General features: G+C 40.8%; 1 protein-coding gene and 1 long non-coding RNA gene across 2 annotated transcripts; one reads left to right on the top strand and one right to left on the bottom strand.

Annotated features, from left to right (window-relative positions):
* Nucleotides 1–453: 453 nt before the first annotated feature.
* LOC134218406 (uncharacterized) lies at nucleotides 454–2034 on the bottom strand. The gene is made up of 3 exons (XM_062697359.1): nucleotides 1903–2034; nucleotides 806–1199; nucleotides 454–748 (listed from the first exon to the last, which is right to left on the bottom strand). The coding sequence occupies exons 1-3, from the start codon at nucleotides 1960–1962 to the stop codon at nucleotides 513–515; spliced, it is 690 nt and encodes a 229-aa protein (XP_062553343.1). The 5' UTR covers nucleotides 1963–2034; the 3' UTR covers nucleotides 454–512.
* Nucleotides 2035–2493: 459 nt separating this feature from the next.
* Nucleotides 2494–25728, top strand: LOC134214190 (uncharacterized). Its single transcript, XR_009979700.1, has 4 exons — nucleotides 2494–2802; nucleotides 2872–2982; nucleotides 3080–3291; nucleotides 25352–25728. It is a non-coding gene; the product is annotated as an uncharacterized LOC134214190 (long non-coding RNA).
* Nucleotides 25729–26992: the final 1264 nt, after the last annotated feature.

Here is a 26992-nt window from a genome sequence, read left to right as displayed (position 1 = left end):
AGGCGTTCCAGAGATTTCGGAGGATTAGCACCTGCTTGCGAATACACGCAGCTTTTTATAGATGTTTAAAAGAACCCACATAGGACACCCCCACAACTCACAGTGGCCAGGAAATGTTTTTTAAGCCCTTGGACCTAGTCCTTACAGACCTGTGCTCTCTTAAATTTGGTTCTTATTACCTTCACTAACGAGATACTCAGCCGGAGACGGGTGTTAGCGAAAGCTCATTGAAATAGAAGGAGAGTAAAACTTATTTCCTGGTTCAGATTCGAGCTTCACGTCCACGCAAGGTGCCCAGCATCAATGGAGTAATGCACACGTTTAATACGTGTGCACAACTACATTTGATGCTGGGTACCTTATGAGGACGCACGCAGCTTGAAAAAACGCTACGTGGGCATTAACCCTAAGTTATCTGTATGGATACGTTCGAAGATAAAAAAAAGCTGTACATACGTGCTTGACAAATAACAATTATTATTTTCTATTAAACTTACTACTTTCCACGCTGTTCAAGGCCAAGACTTTTTCGCGACATGTCCCTTGTACTTGTCCTTGTACTTCAATCCGGTAACGATGGTGGAACTTTTGGGAAAAGCTGACTTACCTCCAAACATGGTGTCCGTTTCTGGATGGAATCGAATGTACTCTTGCTGGATGTATAAGTTCTCCGGCAAATCAACCGTTTTCAGCGCATCCAATGGGAGCGTCGTGTCCACTTGTGTTTCATAGAACTCAAGCGTATCATCTGAACAGGAAACCAAAATCAAATAGATACACGATGGAATAAAAACAAGAAACTTACCAACGGATTCTATTTCGTGGAGCCTCGAATTTGGTACGCCGTGCTTGAATGCGGTGAAACACGCAGCCAAAAATTCAAACTTCTGTTGATTATTGGCAAATTTTTGCTTCGGATTGGCAAGATTGTTTGACTTGGCCAGCTCGAGTATTTTTTGTTTAACATTTCCTGGCGGCGAGTAGGATTTATTCGGCCGTAGATAACCTCTGCTGGCCAAAGACTGACCAACCGATTTGATCTGCCTACCCATGACTAGAGATCCGTTTTCCTCGGCCTGCTCCACCAATGATCGCATTTCAGCAGCTTTGGCATCATTCCTGACCTTGTTTGCAATATCTACCTTTTTGAAGGGTTTTACACGATTAGCACTGGCGTAGTATCGGACTGGGTGCGTTTCCTGGAAGATAGAGTACAATGAGTATTTGTATCTTTATATGTTTTTACATTCTGAATCTGCATAAAAAACTGAGCATAACCCCAGTTTTTCAGAATTTTCGGAGCACCGGAACTAATTTTAATTTGCGTTTTAAAATTATATGGGCATAATGTTCTTATGCTGCATGGGCCAACTGCCTTTTTTTTAATGTTAATGTCATTCTATCGATTGAAATGGCTTATTGTTTGCTGTATAAAAATGTAAATAAAAAGTGTACAAACAAAATAAAAATATGTTGGAGATCAGCAAAGCATGCTCTTTATGTTAAAGTATAAAAAACCTCATATTTTTCTTTGCTAAACAACCCAATTAGCTCAAATTAAGGGTGGCTCATATTGCCCCTACTGCCCCTAGGTAGCTTTCTTTGAAATCAGCGGAAGGATTGTTTACGTTTGAGTCCGGTCGTGAATTTCGTCCTACCGGAAGTACCCGTCACTTTCCTGATTATGTTTCTTATTACTGGAAATTAGTCAACTATGTACCTACTAATTCCTTATTATGAAAAATATTGAATTACATTGTTACATTTTTTTGGCAATCTTCAACATATAAGATTTTCAACTGGATGGACATTACCGAATCAATTAAAAACACATTTTCCAGAAAATAAAATCAGTAAAAAGTGATACTTTTTCCCAAACGAGACATTATTAGGTTTACTTACGATTTTTGCTAGTTGATGAAAACTTTTATTCCAAATTGAATTCCTGATTATTGCTGCCATAACTGCAGTGCGACCGTGTGCTTTATCTTTTTTTACATAAACCTCTCTGTTTTGAAGAACTGCAAGAACGAACTGCAATAACACGACGATTTCAGATTACATAAGTTTCAGAATAATCTAATACACGCTTTTTTCAGTTCACCCAAATATGGGTGGTAAAACCGACATTACTCATTATTGTGCAAAAATACACATTTTTTGATGGCATATGAAGCTGTCAAAATAATGAGTATTTTGAATTTTTTAATAACGCGTGAATAAGGCAAAGACAAAGGTGCTGTTTGAACGAGATGGCGCCACAACATTTAAAGTAAAATGAATTTCCTTGTATGGACAAATCATCCGTTCTCATTAACTACGCATCGCATCAATATGAAACCTACACAGCAAAAAATATTGTAATCCTCATCTATGTAATATGGGTGATGTACCAAAAATTCGATGTAAACACGAAATTCAAATGTACTTTTACATCTGTTTCGATGTAACATTACGTCACTTTCAAATTACACCGAAACAAATTCATTATTTTCCATTACATTACATTTGTGTAATATTCTAACCTTGAAGCATTGAATATTACACAGAAAAAGGTGCAACCCATTAACTTTATTACGGGTGTGTGAAAATACGCAGATTGAATGTAAAATCGCATTTATTGAAGATACAATTTTCTCGCAACACTGTTTACTGCTTCATCTGACCGGCGATGGCCAGTGACGATGCGACCTCGGATGCGACGCCATATTTTGATTTTACTGGCATTTGAGTATTGAGTAGTAAATTTTAAGATTATTGTGTCCGAAACATCAGAATACATTTCTAAATAGCTGACGAAAGGTAAGTCTAAAAGTCGTTTGTTCCTGAAACATAATAATAATGTTCAATTGATTAAATGATTCATTTCAGAAATCCAATTTGCTGTTGGAACTGCTTTGGTATTTCCATATACGAAGCAAGGCATAGAAAGCCGCTGCTAGAAGTTTTCAGCCTCAGGCGCAATGGAATGGAACGGTAACGGTAAGTATGAGTTTATAGCATCAAGTCTGGAACTGCGATTAAAGAAATTTGAATGTTTTAAAGCATATCTGAAGTGCTCTATTTCTTGTTCTTCCAGAAAGTCAACCTATTAAATACGATCGTCGATCAATTAAGAGTGGAAACTTACAGAGTATTAACGACGGTACGATGATTGCGGTTTTGGAAGAATACCAAGGCATTGCCGAAAATCTTGTCTTGGACGTTCGACTTCGTCGGTGGTTCGACCACTACAATCCTAGGAGTGTCAGGGAAGATTGAGGTGCTGTAACAGTGCAAATCGTGAACGAGGTAAGACACCTCTCCTCAAACCAAAGCATGTACCTTCTTCCTAAAATTTCTGAAACATTCTTCTATTTAAAAGCAATACAATTATAATAATATATTATATGGCTTCAACGACATAAGCATACTTATAATAAGGCTCATTCAAGGGCTTATTTCTTTTCTAACTCCAAAGAGAATCTATTTGAGATTCTGATGGAAATTTGCCATGAATTACTATTCAAATTCAGGAATTCTAATGAAAGTTATTTTGCCATTATGAAGAGAAGCTTTAGTCTAATAAAATGGCAGGGTTAATTTCCGAGTTTCAAGGAACATCCTTCTTAAATTCTGAAGAAAATACTTATGGGAAGGAGTTTTCATGAAATCTCGATTATAATCCTTTTAAGGTTACGATAACAATCTTCCGAAGCGAATCCTTCGAGAGTTCCTACGGGAATCCATCGGAGAATCGAACGGGAATTCTTAAAGGATATTGACAGCGATGCTTCGGGGATTATGACGGTAAATTATAAGAGATTCTGACAGGGATCCTTTACAGATTGTGACAGGAATCCTTTGGGAATTTCGCCGATATTGCGATGCGATTTTTTTCGGAGATTCTGACGCGGTTTCTGTAGGGGAACCGTGATCATTCGGTGATTTCGTCGGGGATTTCATCGAAAATTCCGACGGAACCCTTCGAGGATTTCAAAGGGAATCCATTTTGAAATCGGAAGTCTTTCCATAAGATTCTGAGCCGAAACTTTTCGGGATTCTGACGCGGTTCCTTTGGGTAACCAAAATCATTCGATAATTCCGATGGGAATTCTTCAGGGATTCCGACGAGAATCATTCGGGGACTTCCGGCGGGAATCCTTCGATGACTTCAACTGGAATCCTTCCGGGATTTAGAAGGCAATCCTTTGAGGATTCATAAGGGAATTTTTCGACGATTTTACCGGGAAGTCTTTAGGGATTTTGATAGGCATCCTGGGGGCTTCCAAAGGAATCCTTTAGAATTCAAACGGAATCCTTTAGGGATTCAAACGGAATCCTTCGGGATTTCAAGGGAATCCAATAAGGAATCTGACGGGAGTCTTTCGGGATTTTGTCGGGAATGCTTTGGGAATTCCGAGGCGAAACTTTCCTCTGACGCGGTTCCTTCAAGAATTAAATTCATTTGGTAATTCGTCAGGAATCCTTTGGGGATTCCTATGAGAATCCTTCAAAGATTCAGATGAGAATCCTTCGAGAACTTCAACGGAAATCATTCGGGGATTTCGATGAGAATTCTTTTGGGATTCCGACGCGATTCCTAATGGAAATCTTTCAGAATTCTTCAGGGATTCCAATGGGAAACTGATGGAAATCTTTCGAGATTCAAACCAATCCAATAAAGGAATCCGTCGAGTCCTTCAGATTCCGACATGAATCCTTTGGGGATTCCTATACCGAAATCCTTTGAGTATATTATCGGGAATCTTTTGGGGTTTCTCACAGGAATCCTTTATTTGTGGCTCATAGAATAGATTGTAAACAAAGCCTTAGTTCTTGGTCATCCAAAATATTCCCGATGTAAGGCCTTTAGATCTTCAAGCGTAACCAAAGATCTATCGGCCTGTTTCAAATATGGCACATGCTCTTTGTGGCTCATAGAATAGAATGTAATCAAAGCCTTAGTTCTTGGTCATCCAAAATATTCCCGATGTAAGGCCTTTAGATCTTCAAGCGTAACCAAAGATCTATCGGCCTGTTTCAAATATGGCACATGCTCTTTGTGGCTCATAGAATAGAATGTAATCAAAGCCTTAGTTCTTGGTCATCCAAAATATTCCCGAAGTAAGGCCTTTAGATCTACACGCGTAACCAAAGATCTATCAGCCTGTTTCAAATATGGTACATTCAAATATGGCACATGCTCTTTGTGGCTCATAGAATAGAATGTAATCAAAGCCTTAGTTCTTGGTCATCCAAGATATTCCCGAAGTAAGGCCTTTAGATCTTCAAGCGTAACCAAAGATCTATCGGCCTGTTTCAAATATGGCACATACTCTTTGTGGCTCCATAGAATAAATTGTAATTAAAGCCTTAATTCTTGGTCATCCAAAATATTCCCGAAGTAATGCTTTTAGATCTACACGCGTAGCTAAAGATCTATCAGCCTGTTTCAAATATGGTACAGGCTCTTTGTGGCTCATAGAATAGAATGTAATCAAAGCCTAAGTTCTTGGTCATCCAAAATATTCCCGAAGTAAGGCCTTTAGATCTACACGCGTAACCAAAGATCTATCAGCCTGTTTCAAATATGGTACATGCTCTTTGTGGCTCATAGAATAGAATGTAATCAAAGCCTTAGTTCTTGGTCATCCAAAATATTCCCGAAGTAAGGCCTTTAGATCTACACGCGTAACCAAAGATCTATCAGCCTGTTTCAAATATGGTACATTCAAATATGGCACATGCCCTTTGTGGCTCATAGAATAGAATGTAATCAAAGCCTTAGTTCTTGGTCATCCAAAATATTCCCGAAGTAAGGCCTTTAGATCTACACGCGTAACCAAAGATCTATCAGCCTGTTTCAAATATGGTACATGCTCTTTGTGGCTCATAGAATAGAATGTAATCAAAGCCTTAGTTCTTGGTCATCCAAGATATTCCCGAAGTAAGGCCTTTAGATCTACACGCGTAACCAAAGATCTATCGGCCTGTTTCAAATATGGCACATGCTCTTTGTGGCTCATAGAATGGATTGAAATCAAAGCCTTAGTTCTTGGTCATCCAAAATATTCCCGAAGTAAGGCCTTTAGATCAACACACGCGTAACCAAAGATCTATCGGCCTGTTTCAAATATGGCACATGCTCTTTGTGGCTCATAGAATGGATTGTAATCAAAGCATAACTTCTGGGTCATCCACAAAATTCCAGAAGTAAGGCCATTAGATCTACACGCATAACCAAAGATCTATCGACCTGTTTCAAATATGGTACATACTTCTTGTGGAACATAGAATAGAATGTAATCAAAGCCTTAGTTCTTGGTCATCCAAGATATTCCCGAAGTAAGGCCTTCAGATCTACAAGCGTAACCAAAGATCTATCGGCCTGTTTCAAATATGGCACATGCTCTTTGTGGCTCATAGAATAGATTGTAATCAAAGCCTTAGTTCTTGGTCATCCAAAATATTCCCGAAGTAAGGCCTTTAGATCTACACGCGTAACCAAAGATCTATCAGCCTGTTTCAAATATGGTACATTCAAATATGGCACATGCTCTTTGTGGCTCATAGAATAGAATGTAATCAAAGCCTTAGTTCTTGGTCATCCAAGATATTCCCGAAGTAAGGCCTTTAGATCTTCAAGCGTAACCAAAGATCTATCGGCCTGTTTCAAATATGGCACATACTCTTTGTGGCTCATAGAATAGATTGTAATTAAAGCCTTAATTCTTGGTCATCCAAAATATTCCCGAAGTAAGGCCTTTAGATCTACACGCGTAACCAAAGATCTATCGGCCTGTTTAAAAAATGGTACATGTTCTGTTTGACTCATAGAATGGATTGTGTTCAAAGCATAACTTCTTGGTCATCCAAAAAACTCCCGAAGTAAGGCCTTTAGATCTACACGCGTAACCAAAGATCAATCAGCCTATTTCAAATATGGTACATGCTCTTTGTGGCTCATAGAATAGAATGTAGTCAAATCAAAAGTTCTTGCTCATCCAAGAGATCCCTGAAATAAGGCTTTTAGATCTACATACGTAACCAAAGATCTATCGGCCTGTTTCAAATATGGCACATCCTCTTTGTGGCTCATAGAATAGATTGTAATCAAAGCCTTAGTTCTTGGTCATCCAAGATATTCCCGAAGTAAGGCCTTTAGATCTACACGCGTAACCAAAGATCTATCAGCCTGTTTCAAATATGGTACATTCAAATATGGCACATGCTCTGTGTGGCTCATAGAATAGATTGTAAACAAAGCCTTAGTTCTTGGTCATCCAAAATATTCCCGATGTAAGGCCTTTAGATCTTCAAGCGTAACCAAAGATCTATCGGCCTGTTTCAAATATGGCACATGCTCTTTGTGGCTCATAGAATAGAATGTAATCAAAGCCTTAGTTCTTGGTCATCCAAAATATTCCCGATGTAAGGCCTTTAGATCTTCAAGCGTAACCAAAGATCTATCGGCCTGTTTCAAATATGGCTTTTATGCTCTTTGTGGCTCATAGAATAGATTGTAATCAAAGTCTTAGTTCTTGGTCATCCAAAATATTCCCGAAGTAAGGCCTTTAGATCTACACGCGTAACCAAAGATCTATTAGCCTGTTTCAAATATGGTACATTCAAATATGGTACATGCTCTTTGTGGCGCATAGAATAGAATGTAATCAAAGCCTTAGTTCTTGGTCATCCAAGATATTCCCGAAGTAAGGCCTTTAGATCTTCAAGCGTAACCAAAGATCTATCGGCCTGTTTCAAATATGGCACATACTCTTTGTGGCTCATAGAATAGATTGTAATCAAAGCCTTAATTCTTGGTCATCCAAAATATTCCCGAAGTAAGGCCTTTAGATCTACACGCGTAACCAAAGATCTATCGGCCTGTTTCAAATATGGTACAGGCTCTTTGTGGCTCATAGAATAGAATGTAATCAAAGCCTAAGTTCTTGGTCATCCAAAATATTCCCAGTAAAGGCCTTAAGATCTACACGCGTAACCAAAGATCTATCAGCCTGTTTCAAATATGGTACATTCAAATATGGCACATGCTCTTTGTGGCTCATAGAATAGAATGTAATCAAAGCCTTAGTTCTTGGTCATCCAAGATATTCCCGAAGTAAGGCCTTTAGATCTTCAAGCGTAACCAAAGATCTATCGGCCTGTTTCAAATATGGCACATACTCTTTGTGGCTCCATAGAATAGATTGTAATTAAAGCCTTAATTCTTGGTCATCCAAAATATTCCAGTAAGGCCTTTAGATCTACACGCGTAACCAAAGATCTATCAGCCTGTTTCAAATATGGTACAGGCTCTTTGTGGCTCATAGAATAGAATGTAATCAAAGCCTAAGTTCTTGGTCATCCAAAATATTCCCGAAGTAAGGCCTTTAGATCTACACGCGTAACCAAAGAACTATCAGCCTGTTTCAAATATGGTACTTGCTCTTTGTGGCTCATAGAATAGAATGTAATCAAAGCCTTAGTTCTTGGTCATCCAAGATATTCCCTGGAGTAAGGCCTTTAGATCTACACGCGTAACCAAAGATCTATCGGCCTGTTTCAAATATGGCACATACTCTTTGTGGCTCATAGAATAGATTGTAATCAAAGCCTTAGTTCTTGGTCATCCAAAATATTCCCGAAGTAAGGCCTTTAGATCTACACGCGTAACCAAAGATCTATCAGCCTGTTTCAAATATGGTACATTCAAATATGGCACATGCTCTTTGTGGCTCATAGAATAGAATGTAATCAAAGCCTTAGTTCTTGGTCATCCAAAATATTCCCGAAGTAAGGCCTTTAGATCTACACGCGTAACCAAAGATCTATCAGCCTGTTTCAAATATGGTACATTCAAATATGGCACATGCTCTTTGTGGCTCATAGAATAGAATGTAATCAAAGCCTTAGTTCTTGGTCATCCAAAATATTCCCGAAGTAAGGCCTTTAGATCTACACGCGTAACCAAAGATCTATCAGCCTGTTTCAAATATGGTACAGGCTCTTTGTGGCTCATAGAATAGAATGTAATCAAAGCCTAAGTTCTTGGTCATCCAAAATATTCCCGAAGTAAGGCCTTTAGATCTATACGCGTACTAAAAGATCTATCAGCCTGTTCCAAATATGATTCATGCTCTTTGTGGCTCATAGAACATATTGTGTCAAAGCATAAGTTCTTGGTCTTCCAAGAAATTCCCGAAGTACGGCCTTTAGATCTACACGCTTTACCAAAGATCTATCCGCCTGATATGGTACAACCTCTTTGTGGTTCATAGAATAGATTGTAATCAAAGCATAAGTTCTTGGTCATCCAAGAAATTCCTGAAGTAAGGCCTTTAGATCTACACGCGTAACCAAAGATCTATCCGCCTCTTTCAAATATGGTACATGCTCTTTGTGGCTCATAGAATAGATTGTAATCAAAGCATTAGTTCTTGGTCATCCAAGATATTCCCGAAGTAAGGCCTTTAGATCTACACGCGTAACCAAAGATCTATCAGCCTGTTTCAAATATGGTACATTCAAATATGGCACATGCCCTTTGTGGCTCATAGAATAGAATGTAATCAAAGCCTTAGTTCTTGGTCATCCAAGATATTCCCGAAGTAAGGCCTTAAGATCTACACGCGTAACCAAAGATCTATCAGCCTGTTTCAAATATGGCACATACTCTTTATGGCTCATAGAATAGATTGTAATCAAAGCCTTAATTCTTGGTCATCCAAAATATTCCCGAAGTAAGGCCTTTAGATCTACACGCGTAACAAAGATCTATCAGCCTGGTTCAAATATGGTACAGGCTCTTTGTGGCTCTCATAGAATAGAATGTAATCAAAGCCTAAGTTCTTGGTCATCCAAAATATTCCCGAAGTAAGGCCTTTAGATCTACGCGTAACCAAAGATCTATCAGCCTGTTTCAAATATGGTACATGCTGTTTGTGGCTCAAATCAAAGCATAAGTTCTTGTTCGTCCAAAAATTCCCGAAGTAAGGCCTTTAGATCTACAAGCGTAACCAAAGATCTATCAGCCTGTTTCAAATATGGCACATGCTCTTTGTGGCTCATAGAATAGAATGTAATCAAAGCCTTAGTTCTTGGTCATCCAAAATGTTCCCGAAGTAAGGCCTTTAGATCTACACGCGTAACCAAAGATCTATCAGCCTGTTTCAAATATGGTACATGCTGTTTGTGGCTCAAATCAAAGCATAAGTTCTTGTTCGTCCAAAAATTCCCGAAGTAAGGCCTTTAGATCTACACAGAAAAAAATTCCATGGTAACGGTTACTATTTTGTAGACTACGCCATGTTTTTAAACCAACCACAAATTTTCAGTTAAATTACCCACGCATTCGGACAAATTCACCACTGATTCAGTTCATGCAACAACATTCCACCAGGACCACAGTTGATTTTCACTTTTCATAAAGAAAAAGAAATTTATAACAAAATCCAAATTTTCACGATTTTAAAGGAGTCTTTTTCAGATTCCTAAGGGAGGCGTTTTGAGATTCCAAAATGTGACCATCTTGGTACCTCCGTCTGACGCCATTTGGCTGCCAAGATATTGGAAGCTTTCAATATTCTCCACTGGTTGCCCGGCTACTGTGAAACTGGAAGGAGTCACCGTGTTTACATCCAACGATTTGGCTTTGTTGACGTTGATGACTAAACCTGCCGAAGAAGAGCGCTAGGAAAGGTCGTTGAGCTTACTCTGCATGCCAGAGCGCCGTTGCGCGAGGAGTGCAACGTCAGCAGCCAATTCGAAGTCGTTTAGGTGCTCCATGGTTATAAGCTGCCATTACAGCCCGCGGTTTGGTTCACGGTCAATCGCATCTACCAGAATCTTATCCGTTACGATGAGGAACAGTAACGGTGATAGAATACATCCTTGCCTCACACCACCTACGACCCGGATAGGGTCGGACAGGACCATTGTGCAGCACTCTGAAAAGGCCTCGTACTGTACTTCGATGAGGCCGATGATTTTCCTCAGGAACCCCTTGCGTCTCAGGGCGCCCCACATATTCTCGTGATTGAGACGGTCGAAAGCTTTTTCATAGACAAAGAATACCAAGTAAAGGAACTCTTGAAAATCGTTGAACTGCTCCAGAATGATACGGAGCGTGACAATATAGTTCACACAGGATCTTCAGGCACGGAATCCGGCCTGCTGCCGCCGGAGAGTCGCATCCATCTTCTCCTGAATCCGGGCTAGGATAATTTTGCATAGAACTGTGAGAACGTTACACCACCCTACTGTCATCGCCTATCTCTCCAATGGGAAAAAATGGTGGCTAACATCTCTGGGGTTAGCGCGCGGTGGGCCCCACTGACAATTTAAAATTAGTAAACAAAAACATCATTTCAGGACTAATTTTCTGTGATGGAGTAATTCCCAAGTAACACCAAGCATTACAATATTGCACATATATCAATCACAAATCGGCATGCTAAATGCTAATTGCATTAGATCTGTTTTAACGATGTGTTGTTGCATTTATTTATCAACTGTCAGACAACGATACTCTAAATCAGCAATACGAATGCAGCGATGTATTACTGGTGCTTTATTTCAACATGCCAAAGCAATGAACCATTAATTCGGTCTTATAATTGCCCTTTTCCACTTTAAGTCAACTTTTAGGGCTGTGTTTTTTACAAGCATATATAGCTTCATGGTTACTTGGGTTGTTGTTAAGTGATTTGAATGAATTTATTACTATTATCGTTATGTACCACGTATTCCGTGCCGTGAAAAATGTATTCGATTTTCAATTTAATTGTAATAAGACACTCGTTCAACACAACACGGTTAGTACGGTGCAAAACATATTTGAATATTTGGTAACAATATTGTATCAGAAAATAACGCCCACAGCAAAATAATAACGTGAATTTTATGCTGGAGCCAGAAGCATAGCTGTGTGTCATCCGGCTGCGTTACACAGCAACATAATGCCTCGCCAGTTATCGCATACAGTCAGGTCACCCTTTCTGGGCACCTTCACTAAGATATCTTGCATCCAGTCGACCGGGAAAGTTGCGGTGTCCCAGATATTACGAAATAAACGATGTAGTAGTTGAGCGGATGTCATGGGGTCAGCTTTGAGCATCTCGGCTGATATGCGATCCACCGCTGGGGCTTTATTCGATTTCATGCTTTGGATGGCTGTTTGAATCTCTAGCAGTGATGGAGCTTCGGTATTGACGCGTGTTATACGTCGGATCCTAGGCTTTTCATGCCGAGGTGGTGAGCGCCTGGCTGGTTGTTCGAAGTGCTCGAACCAGCGTCAGTTAGGTCGGTCAGTAACTGATCATTCGCGTCTTTCACAGGCATCGTTGCATTTATCTTCGCTTCACTTAAGCTGAGATATCGTAGAGGAGGCGAATGTCCCCGGTTGCGAGTGCTCTCTCTCCTTCGTCGGCTCGCTTGTCCCGTAGACATGAGCGTTTTACTTCCTTCTCAAGAGCCGCGTATCTTTGACGGGCTAAGACTTTGGCTCCTCTGGTTTCTGATCGCTCTATCGCGGCTTTGGCTTCTCTTCGCTCCTTTATCTTCCTCCAGGTCTCATGGGTGATCCATTGTTTTCTCTGGGTGCGCAGTTCGCCCAGATTGTTATCGCTGGTGGCAATGAAGGCATTCTTGATGGCGGTCCATTGGTCTTCCACGCTGCCACCTTCCGGAATATCTGCAGCACGCGTCTCCAGTTCTTCAACGAAGGACCATTGCACTGTGGCATTTTCCAGTCGGCGTGTGTTGAATCGTCGTCCAACTCTTTCCTCCTGCCGACGAAGGGTTCCCTTAGGAATCTCAAAAAGATTCTTATCGGATTATCAGAAGCATTTCCTGAAAGATTTCCTTTGCATTTCCCGAAATCAGAATCTCAGAAGGATTCCCTTCGGAATTTCAGGATTTAATAATGCTTCCCATCAGATTCAGATTCCGGATTCTATGATTTTTTTGGATCCCGATGATTTACTTTCGGAATCACAGAAGGTTTCATATCAAATTCTGAGAAGCATTTCCAACAGGATTCATAAAAAAATATCCCTATTTTTGGGATGTCAAAGGAGTTCTTTTTAGATTCCTAAAGGAAACCTTTAAAGATTCCAAAATTGTTACCATGCGGAATTCCAAAAGGGTTTCTTTGAGGATAACGAGGATAACGTCTCAAATACAGGCATATTCGATATTGTACGATCTCCAAATTGGCCTGGAGTTTGAATCAAATGGTCTATCGAATCAACCAAAGCCTTCACGATGTCCTAAGCCGTGGTATCAACTCAATTATGTTCTCTGAGTATTTGTCTTTTACTTGTGTCTCAAAACAAGACATATGAGGTGTTGTAAGATCTCCAAATTGTCCTGGGGTTTGAATGAAATGGTATAATGAATCAACCAAGGCTTTCATGGTGCCCCCAGCCGCGATATCAAACCAATTATGTCTTCCGATTATTTGTCTTTCACTTACGTCTCAAAGTCTCAAATACAAGCATATGATACGTTTTAAGATCTCCAAATTGTTCTGGAGTTTGAATCAAATGTTCTGCCGAATCAAACAAGGCTTTCACGATGTCCCCAGCCGCGGTGTCAACCCAATTTTGTCTTTCGAGCATTGGTCTTTTACTAACGTCTCAAATACAGGTATATGAGATGTTCTAAGATATCCAAATTATCCTGGAACTTAAATCAAATGATCTATCGAATCAACCAAAGATTTCATGATGTCCTAAGCTGGTATTAACTCAATAATGTTCTCTGAGTATTTGTTTTTCACTTGCGTCTCAAAACAAGACATATGAGGTGTTATAAGATCTCTCTTGTCCTGGAGTTTGAATCGAATGATCTAATGAATCAACCAAGGCTACTATGGTTCCCCCAACCGCGGTGTCAACCCAATTTTGTCTTCTGAGTATTAGTCTTTCACTTGAGTCACAAATTTTAGCATGTAAGATGTTGTAAGATCTTCAAATTGTCCTGGAGTTTGAATCAAATGGTCTACCAAATCAACCAAGGCTTTCATGATTTCTTTACTCGCGGTATCAACTCAATTATATTCCCCGAGTGTTTGTCTTTCACTCGTCTTAAATCAAGGCATATGAGGTGTTGAAAGATCTCAAAGTTTTCCTGGAATTTGGATAGTTTGCGAATTGCGTCTCAAATTCTGACATGTAACATGTTGTAAGATCTCCCAATTGTTCTAGAGATTTAATCAAATGGTCTACCGAATCAATCAAGGCTTCCATCATGTCCCCAGCCACGAAGTCTAGACTTCAGATATTTTGAACCATTTAAAAATAATAATCCTGTAGACCTAAAGACCAGTACTCCATGACTTTCTTAAATTACCTGGAATGGAATAATAGTTGAAGGTATTGAAGAGGTAAATAGTGGTTTTCATGACCGTTATAGAACTAAAATGTTCCTTGGGATGATTGTCTGACTTGTGCTGCGCAGGTTGTTACTGGGGTTGCTGGGGACATCATGAAGGCCTTGGTTGATTCGGAAAACCATTTGATTCAAGCTCCAGGACAATTTGGAGATCTTACAACAACTGATATCATTCCGTGCCGATAGTTCGAACGAGCCAGACGTGTGTGCTGTGTCTCATCGCGGATTGTGTTCGGTAGTGAAAAGGCTATTGTGTGGTGCTCCTACCTACGGATCCAAGGCGATCGCTGTCGGCGAGTGAAGTAGCTGCTTCTGGCGACGCCAGTGAAGCAGGCTATTGTTACTGCTGCTACCTACAGCAGCAGGGGCAGATAAGTGGCAAAACTTTTTATTGTTCTCCCTTCTGTTTGATACAGAGTGGGACTGCTTAGAATTAATCGAATTAGTTTTTTTTAAGTTTTTTTTTTTCTAATTTGCTATTAGTTCTAAGTTAGTATAAGCAAAATTATCCTTCCACCTTGCGGGGTGAGAATGGAGGAGGAGACTGGAGAAGGCAATGTGCCTGCTAAAGATGGAGGGCGCACTCGATTGTACCATGCGGCTTCGCCTGGGCCTTGGGTTGTTTACTTTCGGCAGAAAGTAAAAAGCCTAGATTTTCTCGGCATTAAACGAGATTTGACGCGTCGTTTTCCGAAGCTTGATTTTAGCCAGATCAACAGGAACAAACTACGCATCACCGCACCTACATACCAGGTGGCGAATGAAATTGCTGGCGACAGGGCGTACAATGTTGAATATATGGTTTATGTCCCCTCGCGAGAGGTCGAAATTGAAGGTGTGATCAACGCAGCGAGCCTGACTTGCAAGGATGTACTTGCGGGAAAAAGGCCGCCTAAAGAATGCAATGGAGTCTACCGTGGATATTCTGGACTGCAAGGAATTGCATTCAGCAGCCACGGTAGATGGAAAGAAGGTATATTGAAGTCAGGTTCGCTTCGGGTGACGTTCGCCGGTTCGATGCTCCCAAAATATGTTGATATTGAAAACATGCTATTTCCGGTGCGTCTTTTTGTGCCAAGGGTATTTAATTGTACCAATTGCAAACAACTTGGTCACACTGCCGAGTTTTGTGACAACAAACCACGTTGTGGCAAATGTTCTGAAAGGCATAGGGAGGAGTCCTGCCAGCAACAGGCAACAAAATGTGCTTATTGTGGTTTGAATCCTCCCCATGGTTTGCAGGAATGCCCAGTGTACAAAAGCGCACCCAAAAGTGAAGCGCTCGTTGGTACAGCGCTCCAAGCAGTCGTATGCGGAAATGGTTAAGTCGCAAGACACATCCGCCACAGCCACTGCATCGACTGCTATTTCAGCCACCGTTCGTGTAAGTGATTATTATGATTCCATATCCATTGATGAATTGGACTCTGACGCTGCCGATATGGATGATCCTGCGGAGGTACACGTGCCCGAAAAGAGGAAGCAACCGTCTTCCCGGGATCGCGCCGCAAGAGAACAAAAATCATCCATAAAAGCTTGGCAAAATCTGAAGGTAATGGGGTTTATTTAAAATCCCGAAGCAACCTGTCCCTACTGCTTCTTTTGATCCTAGTTGCAGTAAGGCATTCCGCCATTGCCAAAATCCGATGTTACGAAGAAACATCCGGCTAGGAAGAATCAACGAAAGAAAAAAGTAATTCGCACTTCTAGTAAAAGTATTCCGTCCAAGCGAGGATTGATCTCCTTTAAGGACCTTGTGGACCGTTTTTGAATTTATTCAATATTCCGAATTCATTGAGGCCTATCATTGACCTTTTTCATACCAACAGTGGAAAGTTATCTGAAGCAATTGACTGTTTCATGGCCCTTCTTGCAGGAATTGTATCTTTCGATGGATAATACGGCCAATACCCAAGATACAATCACTGTGCTGCAGTGGAACTGTCATAGTCTGAAAAATAAATTAGACGTGTTCAAGTTTTGATTCGCAATTCCGATTGCGATATATTTACACTCTGTGAAACATGGCTTTCTTCTGAAGATGAAATCAACTTCCACGATTTTAATATTATTCGCCAAGATCGGGATGATCATTATGGTGGCGTTCTTTTGGGGATCAAAAATGCTACTCCTTCTACAAAATTCCCATTCCGACTGTTAATGGCCTAGAGATCGTCGCTTGCCAAATAAATGTAAAGAATAAAGATCTTTGCATAGCTTCAGTGTACATTCCTCCAAATGCCTCTATTAATCGTCGACATTTTTTTGGAGCGCAGTCTCCTCCTATCATCTCCAGTATTGATATTGGGTGATATGAACGCACATGGTATTGGTTGGGGCGAAACGTATGACGATTATAGAGCGCCTATTTTCTATGATTTGTGTGACGATTTCAATTTGAATATTTTGAACACTGGTGAAGTAACTCGAATAGGACCAAATGGTCAACAAAGCCGTATTGATCTGTCTTTATGTTCAAATTCACTATCATTAGATTGCACGTGGAAGGTAATTCAAGATCCCCATGGTAGTGACCATATGCCGATAGTCACCACAATTAAGAGTGGCTATCAACAATCTGAGCCAGTTAATGTTCCTTTCGATCTCACGAAGAACATTGACTGGCAAAAATTTGCATCGGCGGTAAAAATTGGTATTGAATCAACTGATACTGGATGAATATCGATTCCTTACTGAGTTGATTTAAAAAAGCGCACTAGAAGCTCAGAAACGACGCGTTCCAAGTACATCTGTCATGAGAAGACCAGCCACTCCTGGATGGGATGATGAATGTACTAAGTTGTATTCTGAGAAATCTGATGCCTTCAAGGCCTTCCGTAAACACGGAAGGTCAGAGCTTTTCGAAGAGTATTTGAGGCTCGAAAGAAAACTCAAAAAATCTTCTCAAGGCAAAAAAACGTAGCTACTGGCGACGTTTTGTCGAGGACTATCACGAGAAACCTCAATGACAACACTTTGGAAAACGGCTCGCAACATGCGGAACCGCATTTCCACCAATGAGAGTGAAGAATACTCCAATCGATGGATATTCAACTTCGCAAAAAGGTCTGCCCAGATTCCGTACCAGCAGAACCGCTATTTCGAGAATCAGTCACTGATCCCGGTTCTTTGGGTGGACCATTCACAATGCTGGAACTTTCTATGTCTCTTCTTTCATCGAATAACTCTGCTCCGGGATGCGATAACATCAAATTCAATCTTCTTAAAACCTCCCAGATATCGCAAAAGACGATTACTTGACCTGTACAACTGTTTCATGGAGTACAACATTGTGCCACCTGAATGGCGACAGGTCAAAGTAATAGCTATTCAAAAGCCTGAAACCAGCGTCTAATCACAATTCATACCGACCGATTGCCATGCTATCATGCATGAGAAAATTATTGGAGAAAATGATCGTTTCAAGAGTCGACCATTGGGTCGAAGAAAATGCATTGCTTTCAAATACTCAGTTTGGATTTCGAAAAGGAAAGGAACAAACGATTGTCTAGCGTTGCTTTCTTCAGATATACAACTGGCCTTTGCGCACAAGGAGCAATTGGCTTCAGTATTCTTGGATATTAAGGGCGCTTTTGATTCAGTTTCCATAGAAGTACTGTCAGACAATCTGCACAGTAGTGGATTACCCGTTATTTTGAACAATTTCTTGTATAATTTGTTGTCAGAAAAACAAATGAACTTCACACTCAGCACTCTGACAACTTCCAGAAATAGCTACATGGGCCTTCCCCAAGGATCGTGTTTAAGTCCCTTGCTTTATAATTTCTATGTTAAAGATATTGACAACTGTTTGGAAGGACAATGCACGCTCAGACAACTTGCAGATGATGCCGTGGTCTCTCTAAGAGGTCCATGTGCAGCTGTCTTGCAAGGACCATTGCAAAGTACCCTAGATAATCTGACTGTTTGGGCCAGACATCTAGGGATCGAGTTTTCACCGCAAAAAACTCAGTTGGTTGTGTTTACTAGGAAGCGGTACCCAGCTCAACTGAAACTAAAACTGTTGAATGATGACATCAACCAATCTTTATCTTCTAAATACCTTGGGGTCGTGTTTGATTCTAAATGTACTTGGAAACTCCATTTTGAGTATTTGATACAAAATGCCGGAAAAGGATCCATTTTCTACGTTCTATCTCCGGAACATGGTGGGGTGCTCACCCGGAAGACCTCATCAAACTCTATAGAACGACTATTCTCTCTGTTTTAGAGTATGGCTCTTTCTGCTTCCTCTCAGCAGCTGATTGCCACCTGATCAAATTGGAACGAATTCAGTATCGTTGTTTGCGTATTGCCCTTGGCTGCATGCATTCGACGCATAACATGAGCCTGGAGGTGCTTGCTGGAGTCACTCCTTTAAAGCACCGTTACTGGGAGCTCTCACTTAGAATACTCGTCAAATGTGGAACAAGTAACATACTTGTCTTAGATAACTTCGATAAAATGCTTGAACTGACTTGTCGTTCAAGATTCCTTAGAGTCTATCTCAACTACATTTCTTCAGATCTTTGTCTTCCGTGTTATAATCCACCTCGAGTTCACTTCACCAACGACAGTTCCTCAATTGTATACGATCTGTCCATGAAACATGCTATTCAAGGAATACCAGATCATCTTCGACAAATATCTATTCCTCCCTTTTTCAGAAAAATATGAACATGTCAATTGCAACAACAGATATTTCACTGATGGTTCTCGCATCAACGGATCCACTGGCTTCGGTGTCTTCAATGTAAATTCAACCACCTTCCGAAAACTTCAGGAACCGTGTTCGGTTTATGTTGCTGAGCTGGCAGCAATTAACTTCGCTTTGGGGATAATTTCCAATCAGCCCGTAGACCATTATTTCATCTTCTCGGATAGTCTTAGTTCTATCGAGGCACTCCGGTCGATGAAACCTGTTAAGCACGCATCTTACTTTCTTACAAACATAAGAGAGCAGATGCGTGTTTTGAATCGAAAGATCATTCAAGATTACCTTTGTTTGGGTCCCATCTCACTGCTCAATCTACGGCAATGAGAAGGCAGACTCGCTGGCAAAGGTGGGCGCACAGGAAGGTGAAGTTTATGATAGACAATACTCGAGCAACGAGTTTTTCCCATTAGTCCGTCAGAGTACTCTTCAAAGTTGGCAAAGAAATTGGACACACAACGAACTTGGACGGTGGCTATTTTCCATAGTTCCAAAAGTTTCTGGGCGAGCGTGGTTCAGAGGTGAGGACTTAAGTCGAGGCTTCATTCGCGTGATGTCGAGACTTATGTCTAATCACTATTCACTAAACGCACATCTGTACAGAATAAACCTTGTCGATAGCAACTTATGTAGGTGCGGAGCCGGTTATGATGACATCGATCACGTAGTTTGGTCCTGCTCGGAAAATGACGCCTCCAGAGAGCAATTATTGGATACCCTTGTGGCCCGAGGTAAACAACCCTTCAGGGAAGTTCGCGGTGTTTTGGGAGATCGGGATGTTGTCTATATGCAGGCCATTTATAGTTTTCTTTGTGCTTCTGACATCAAAATCTAACATTTTGTTTTTTTTTTCTTTCTTTAAAGTTTTTTTTTTTTTGTTCTGTCTCTGCCTTTTTGTTCCGTAGAGCCCCATAGCTCTTGCCATCCGGAAGATGCTCCCAGTCGAACCATTCCTCGAGCACGACGACACGCCACATCGTCACTGACGCCAAATGCCCGGATGAGAAACTGAAATTTCCTGATCCCAAATCCTAAGCCCCGTCCATCCTTAAACATTGTTAACTAACCTCGAGTCACCACGAGTACGCTGGCTTCTACCCCCCTCTTACTAACCGTATAATAAAATGATATTGATTGTATATATCACAAAGAACAATGGCTCCGTAAAGTGTTATACACGCCTGAGCCTACCAAATAAACGAAATTGGAAAAAAAAAACAACTGATATGCCTGGAATTGAAACGCAAGTGAAAGAAAATTACTCGGAGGACATAATTGTGCTGATACCACGGCATGGGGCATCATGGAAGCCTTGGTTGATCCGGCAGACCATTTAATTCAAACTCCTGGACAATTTGGAGATCTTAAAACATCTCATATGTTTGGATTTGAGACGCAAGTGAGAGAAAATTACTCGGACATAATTGGGTTGATACCGCAGCCATGGACATCATGAAAGCCTTGGTGGATTCGGCAGACCATTTGATTCAAACTCCAGGACGATTTGGAGATCTTACTACATCTTATATGTCTGGATTTGAGACCCAAGTAAAATACAAATACTCGGAGGACATAATTGGGTTGATACCGCGGCATGGAAGCCTCGGTTGATTCGACACACCATTTGATTTAAACTCCAGGACGATTTGGAGATCTTACTATATCTCATATGTCTGGATTTGAGCCGCAAGTGTAAGAAAATTACTCGGAGGACATAATTGGGTTGATACCGTAGCTATCGACATCATGGAAGCCTTGGTGGATTCGGCAGACCATTTGATTCAAACTCCAGGACGATTTGGAGATCTTACTACATCTTATATGTCTGGATTTGAGACCCATGTGAAAAACAAATGATCGGAGGACATAATTGGGTCGATACTGCGGCTGAGGACATCATGGAAGCCTCGGTTGATTCGACAGACCATTTAATTAAAACTCCAGGACGATTTGGAGATCTTCCTACATCTCATATGTCTGGATTTGAGACCCAGGTGAAAGTAAAATACTCGGAGGACATAATTGGGTCATAGCCGGAGCTATGTACATCACGGAAGCCTCGGTTGATTCTTCAGACCATTTGATTCAAACTCCAGGAGGATTTGGAGATCTTACTACATCTCATATGTGTGAGTTTGAGACGCAAGTGAAAGAAAAATACTTGGAGGACATAATTGGGTTATTACCGCAGCTGTGGACATCATGGAAGCCTTGGTTGATTCTTTAGAACATTTGATTCAAACTCCAGGAGGATTTGGAGATCTTACTACATCTCATATGTCTGAATTTGAGACCCATGTGAAAGACAAATACTCGGAGGACATAATTGGGTTGATACCGCGGCTGGGGACATCATGAAAGCCTTGGTTGATTCGGCAGACCATTTGATTCAAACTCAAAGGCAATTTTGAGATTTTAGAACAACTCATATGCCTACATTTGAGACGCAAGTGAAAGACAAATATTCGGAGGACATATTTGGGTTGATACCGCGGCTGGGGACATAATGGAAGCCTCGGTTGATTCAGCAGACCATTTGATTCAAACTCCAGGACGATTTGGAGATCTTACTACATCTCATATGTCTGGATTTGAGACCCAAGTGAAAAACAAATGATCGGAGGACATAATTGGGTCGATACTGCGGCTGAGGACATCATGGAAGCCTCGGTTGATTCGGCAGACCATTTAATTAAAACTCCAGGACGATTTGGAGATCTTCCTACATCTCATATGTCTGGATTTGAGACCCAAGTGAAAGTAAAATACTCGGAGGACATAATTGGGTCATAGCCGGAGCTATGAACATCAAGGAAGCCTCGGTTGATTCTTCAGACCATTTGATTCAAACTCCAGGAGGATTTGGAGATCTTACTACATCTCATATGTGTGAGTTTGAGACGCAAGTGAAAGAAAAATACTCGGAGGACATAATTGGGTTATTACCGCAGCTATGGACATCATGGAAGCCTTGGTTGATTCTTTAGAACATTTGATTCAAACTCCAGGAGGATTTGGAGATTTTACTACATCTCATATGCCTGAATTTGAGACCCATGTGAAAGACAAATACTCGGAGGACATAATTGGGTTGATACCGCGGCTTGGGACATCATGAAAGCCTTGGTTGATTCGGCAGACCATTTGATTCAAACTCAAAGGCAATTTTGAGATCTTAGAACAACTCATATGCCTACATTTGAGACGCAAGTGAAAGACAAATACTCGGAAGACATATTTGGGATGAATCCGCGGCTGAGGAGTCTAGGGAATTCTTGGGTGACCAGGAAAGGAACGGCTGCTTAAGGCATATTGAGTTTGGTTTAATAGATCATATAGAGCATGACCCATTTAATAAAAAGATAACAGCCCTTCGGTATCCTATAACCTCGGTATAACCTCAAGACCTATAATTCAGGGAATTCTTGTATGACATGTAACGGAATTTGGTTCAATATATCAAATTGGGCATAAACCATTTTTTACAATAGATAACAGCTCTTTCGCCACGCTTGTAGACCTTAGGTCCTCGGTGTATACAATGATGTGTATACAAAGCATCTACTTTGTTCTTTGGGTTTCTAAGAGTGCCTTCTTAAAGGCTTACTTTAGGATGTCAATAATGTTACGTCACGTGCCGTAAAAAGGAGGCCGTAAAACGAAGTGACGTAAAAAGAGGGTTGAGTGTACCTAAGTATTGTGGATTTAGTCGAAGGATGGATTCCAACGAATTTATGCTTGGTGTTGTTTCAAATTTCCGTTCCAAGCTAGGGAGGATGTCCATGTGCTTGGATGATGTCGATACTATTTTAGTATTCTGATTCTTGGTTGGAATGAAACCGTATTATTATAAACTGACCGACGCAGTTGTAAAATCTATTTCAAAATCATTAGATCACTTTTTTCTTCAATCGAATGCAAAAATAAATTTTCCTAACTGTAGCAATAAATTTATGAGCCCAGAAGCATCGTTACGCCAATATGAGCAGTGCATAAAGAATGTCAATTTGAACGGCAACTGTGCAGCTCTCTCACTCTTTCGTCGACCGACAATTTCAACGTCGATTAGATGGACCGGCAATTTTAAACCGTTGGGTCCAGTCTTGAATTCAACGTACAATATGTTATGCCTAAAATATTCTGCATATTAATTTTTGGTATTTTACCTCTTATGCAAGGCTAGTTCATAACAGAATATGGTATCGAGGTCGTCACTGCTGCTCGGGCTGGGAAGCAGTGTTACGATAGACGGGGATACCTTCGAGGTGGTCGAGGAATTCGTTTACCTTGGATCCTTGCTAACGGCTGATAACAATGTTAGTCGTAAAATACGAAGGCTAATCATCTGTGGAAGTCGGGCCTACTACGGGCTCCAGAAGAAACTGCGGTCAAAAAAGATTCGCCACCGCACCAAATGGGTCATGTACAAGACACTAATAAGACCTGTAGTCCTCTACGGACACGAAACATGGATAATGCTCGAGAAGGACTTGCAAGCACTCGGAGTATTCGAGAGAGGTGCTTAGGACCATCTTTGGCGGCGTGCAAGAAGACGGTGTGTGGCGGCGAAGAATGAACCACGAGCTCGCTCAGCTCTACAGCGAATCCAGTATACAGTAGGTAGCTAAAGCCGGAAGGGTACGATGGGCAGGACATGTTGCGAGAATGCCGGACAGCAATCCTGCAAAGATGGTGTTCACTTCCAATCCGGCAGGTACGAGACGGCGTGGAGCGAGCAAGGTGGGCAGACCAGGAGTAAAACGACTTGGCGAGCGTGGGGCGCGAGGATGGAGGATGGAGAGATGCGGCTCGAACCGTGTATTGTGACGTCAAATTGTTGATTCAGTGTTATCCGTTTAGATGTAAACTAAATAAATGAATAAACGAAATGAATACAAGAGGGTTCCTTCGTACTCCCAGAAGGATTCATTTCGAACTCTATGAATGATTTCCTTCGGAATCTCAGAAATGTTCCCTTCGAACACCTAGGAGGATTTCCTTCGGAAGCTTAGAAGGATTTCCTTCGAAATCCCAGATGGATTCTCTTAGGAATAACAGAAGGATTGCAATTGGAATCCCTAAAGAGTTCCCTACAGACTGTAGGAATGATTCGCTTCGAACTCGCGTAAAGATTGCCTTCGGATGCACTGAACAATTTCCTTTGGAATCTTAGAAGGATTCCCTTCCGAATTATATGAGAATACGCTGCGGCATCCCAGAAGGATCACTAAGCTTGGAATCTCTGGTTGAGTAATTTCGGAATCCCAGAACGCTTCCTGTAAATATCTCAGAAAGACTTCTTTCGGAATCGCAGAAGTACTTCCTTAAGGCTCTCAGAAGAATTCCTTTCGATAATCTCAGAAGATTTTCCTTTGGAGTCTTTAAAGGATTTTGTTTCGGAATCCTACAAGGATTCCCTTCGGAACCATGTGAGAATGCGCTTCGGGACTCAAAAGGATTCCGTTTGGATTGCCAGAACTATTCGTTTTGTAATTTCAGACGGATTCCCTTTGGACTCCCAGAAGGATTTCGTTTAGAATTACAAAATTAATTCCTTCGGATTGTCTGAAGATTTTGTTTTCTCAGATGGATTTCCTTCGTATTCTCTGAAGAATTTACTTCAGAATACCAAAAGGATTCTCTTCAAAATCTCAAATCACAAAAGAATTCCCTTCAGTATCATACATCTCATAATTTCGATAAATATCCTTTTACAACCTATTGTTAATAAGATATTATGTATATGAAAATAAGATGAGTGAGATTTGACATCAAGATACTCTTTATCATGTTATTCTAATGACTCGTAATCTGAATAGGCTACGAGATTTCGAATGAATTTCTTTCGGAATTCACAAAGAATTCCGATCGAAATCTTGGGTGGGATCTATTCAGAATCTCAGAAGGATTCACATCGAAATTTAAAAAGGATCCCGGTCGGAATCTCCGAAAAAAATCCGTTTCCATCGGAATCTGTGAAATATTTTTATCGGAATTCCAGAAGGACAGTCGGAATAAAATATAACTAATCAGCTGGGATCTCAGCCCCAAACCTCCGCCTCCCAATGTATAGCGAAACGGTTACGGAAACAAAAATTTGACAGAAGATATATGTGCTAAAACTTTCAAATCTGCCGTTTCCGTCGCCGTTTCGCTGTATTGGGTGGGAGCCTTGATTGATTCATTCTGTGCAGTAGTTAAATAGTTCTATGTTATACACCCGCATACCAGACCTACTAAACATTTAATTTTTTTCAGCGGTTTTGAAGTGCCTCCGAACGTTGACGTCTTCAGTTTTGCTCAGCAGGATATATTTCCACCGTTAGTCTGCGGATCGAACTGGATCCTGGATTTCTGATGGTTCATCAAAATGTATCGTCGTTGCATGCGACCTATTGAAGGCGACGGGTATTGGGCAACCCAGGTAACCGGATATATAGAAGAGCCAGTATAAAACTTGATAGCTCTGTGATCTCGTCTGTGGTGATAGCATTATTCGGCTAATTCCATTCCTCGCGACTGGCTGGAAAATGCGCTTGCGTGGGCGATCTGCGCCAAGAACCTGCTGACGAAGTAGTGATATTTATGTACACAGATTCATAATACATTAAATATACGAATCTTTAAAAAAAAACTCGACTAGAAATTATTGACGTTAGAAAACAACGAACAGAAAACTCAATGATAAAAATACCATGTACGTCGTAATATTTTACGTAGCGTTTTTTTCACATCGCCTCGATTACATTGAATATTTTTACATCGGAAAAATTACATCGCTTCTGTTTATTACACAGTAAGCTATCGGGTACATCGCCCAATGTAATATTCAACAACCGATGGATTCGGCGGGTTGCATCGATTTCGATGTAATATTCAACAACTTTTTTTGCTGTGTAGGTCAAAAAGCAACAAATAATTTTTATAATTTTTGTTCCCACGACTTGTTTTACAGTTCTAAACAATAAAAGAGATTTCATTGTACCTCCATACTAAATTCTAGCTGTATACTTTCAATTTCTTCAAGACTGTTCTCCATCTCGTGTGTGTGGAAGGAACATTGAAAGCTTACGATATCGAACAGCAGATGTCATTAGTGTATATGCAATATTACATTGATACAAACACACAGCAACACCACCTGTCGCCTGGATAATGGAAATATTGCAATTATACCGTCAGGTGTAGTGGCTGTTGTTAAAATATTTAGGAAGGGCCTCAAGCGGAATTTTTGCTAGAACGCAACTGACGATCTCCTATTATCCCCACTTTCATGCACCAAGCATTTACCAATTAATGGGTGAAAAACCTATAGGGCACTGCACGAGCTGCTTTATCTCTTTCTCGCTGCAAAGAAATTAGAAAACAACAAGGCCAGTAAACGTCAAAATTTATGAAGAACGAAAGAGAAAGAGATGTTTCCGTGCAGTGCCCTATTGGGCTCTTCTGTAATTTCATCATGTTTCTGTTTCGGAAGCGGAGGAAATAGCTGGCGTGATTTCCCCATCGGGGGCGACAATGGGTCTGGGGCTTGGTCTGGGGGGTGAGAATGGGTCATCGCTCTCACCGGCAGTCTGGAGGTCGGATAGCGAAATCGCTCAAAAAGGTCTCTTATATTTTAGTCTTCTTGTCCTCAGATACATTCAATCTATTCTACAAGCATTCTAAGTACTTGAAACAGTGACCCATTCTCACCCTTATTTGACCCATTGTCACCCCCGATGACGGTAATATTAATAAGAAAGTATATATTTAATACAGTTGTTTTTTCTCGCTTTTACAGGATGTTACTTATTTATCGCTTGCCATCAAATTATGTGAGAAAAAGAACCATGGCCGGAATCTCGACGGACTCTGCTCTGGATATGTAAACACTGCCTTGTCTCAAACCAAACATCA

Source organism: Armigeres subalbatus, chromosome 2, assembly GCF_024139115.2.
Source record: "Armigeres subalbatus isolate Guangzhou_Male chromosome 2, GZ_Asu_2, whole genome shotgun sequence".
NCBI lineage: Eukaryota > Metazoa > Arthropoda > Insecta > Diptera > Culicidae > Armigeres > Armigeres subalbatus.
Note: the sequence above shows the minus strand (reverse complement) of the source record. Positions and strands in the feature narration are given on the sequence as shown.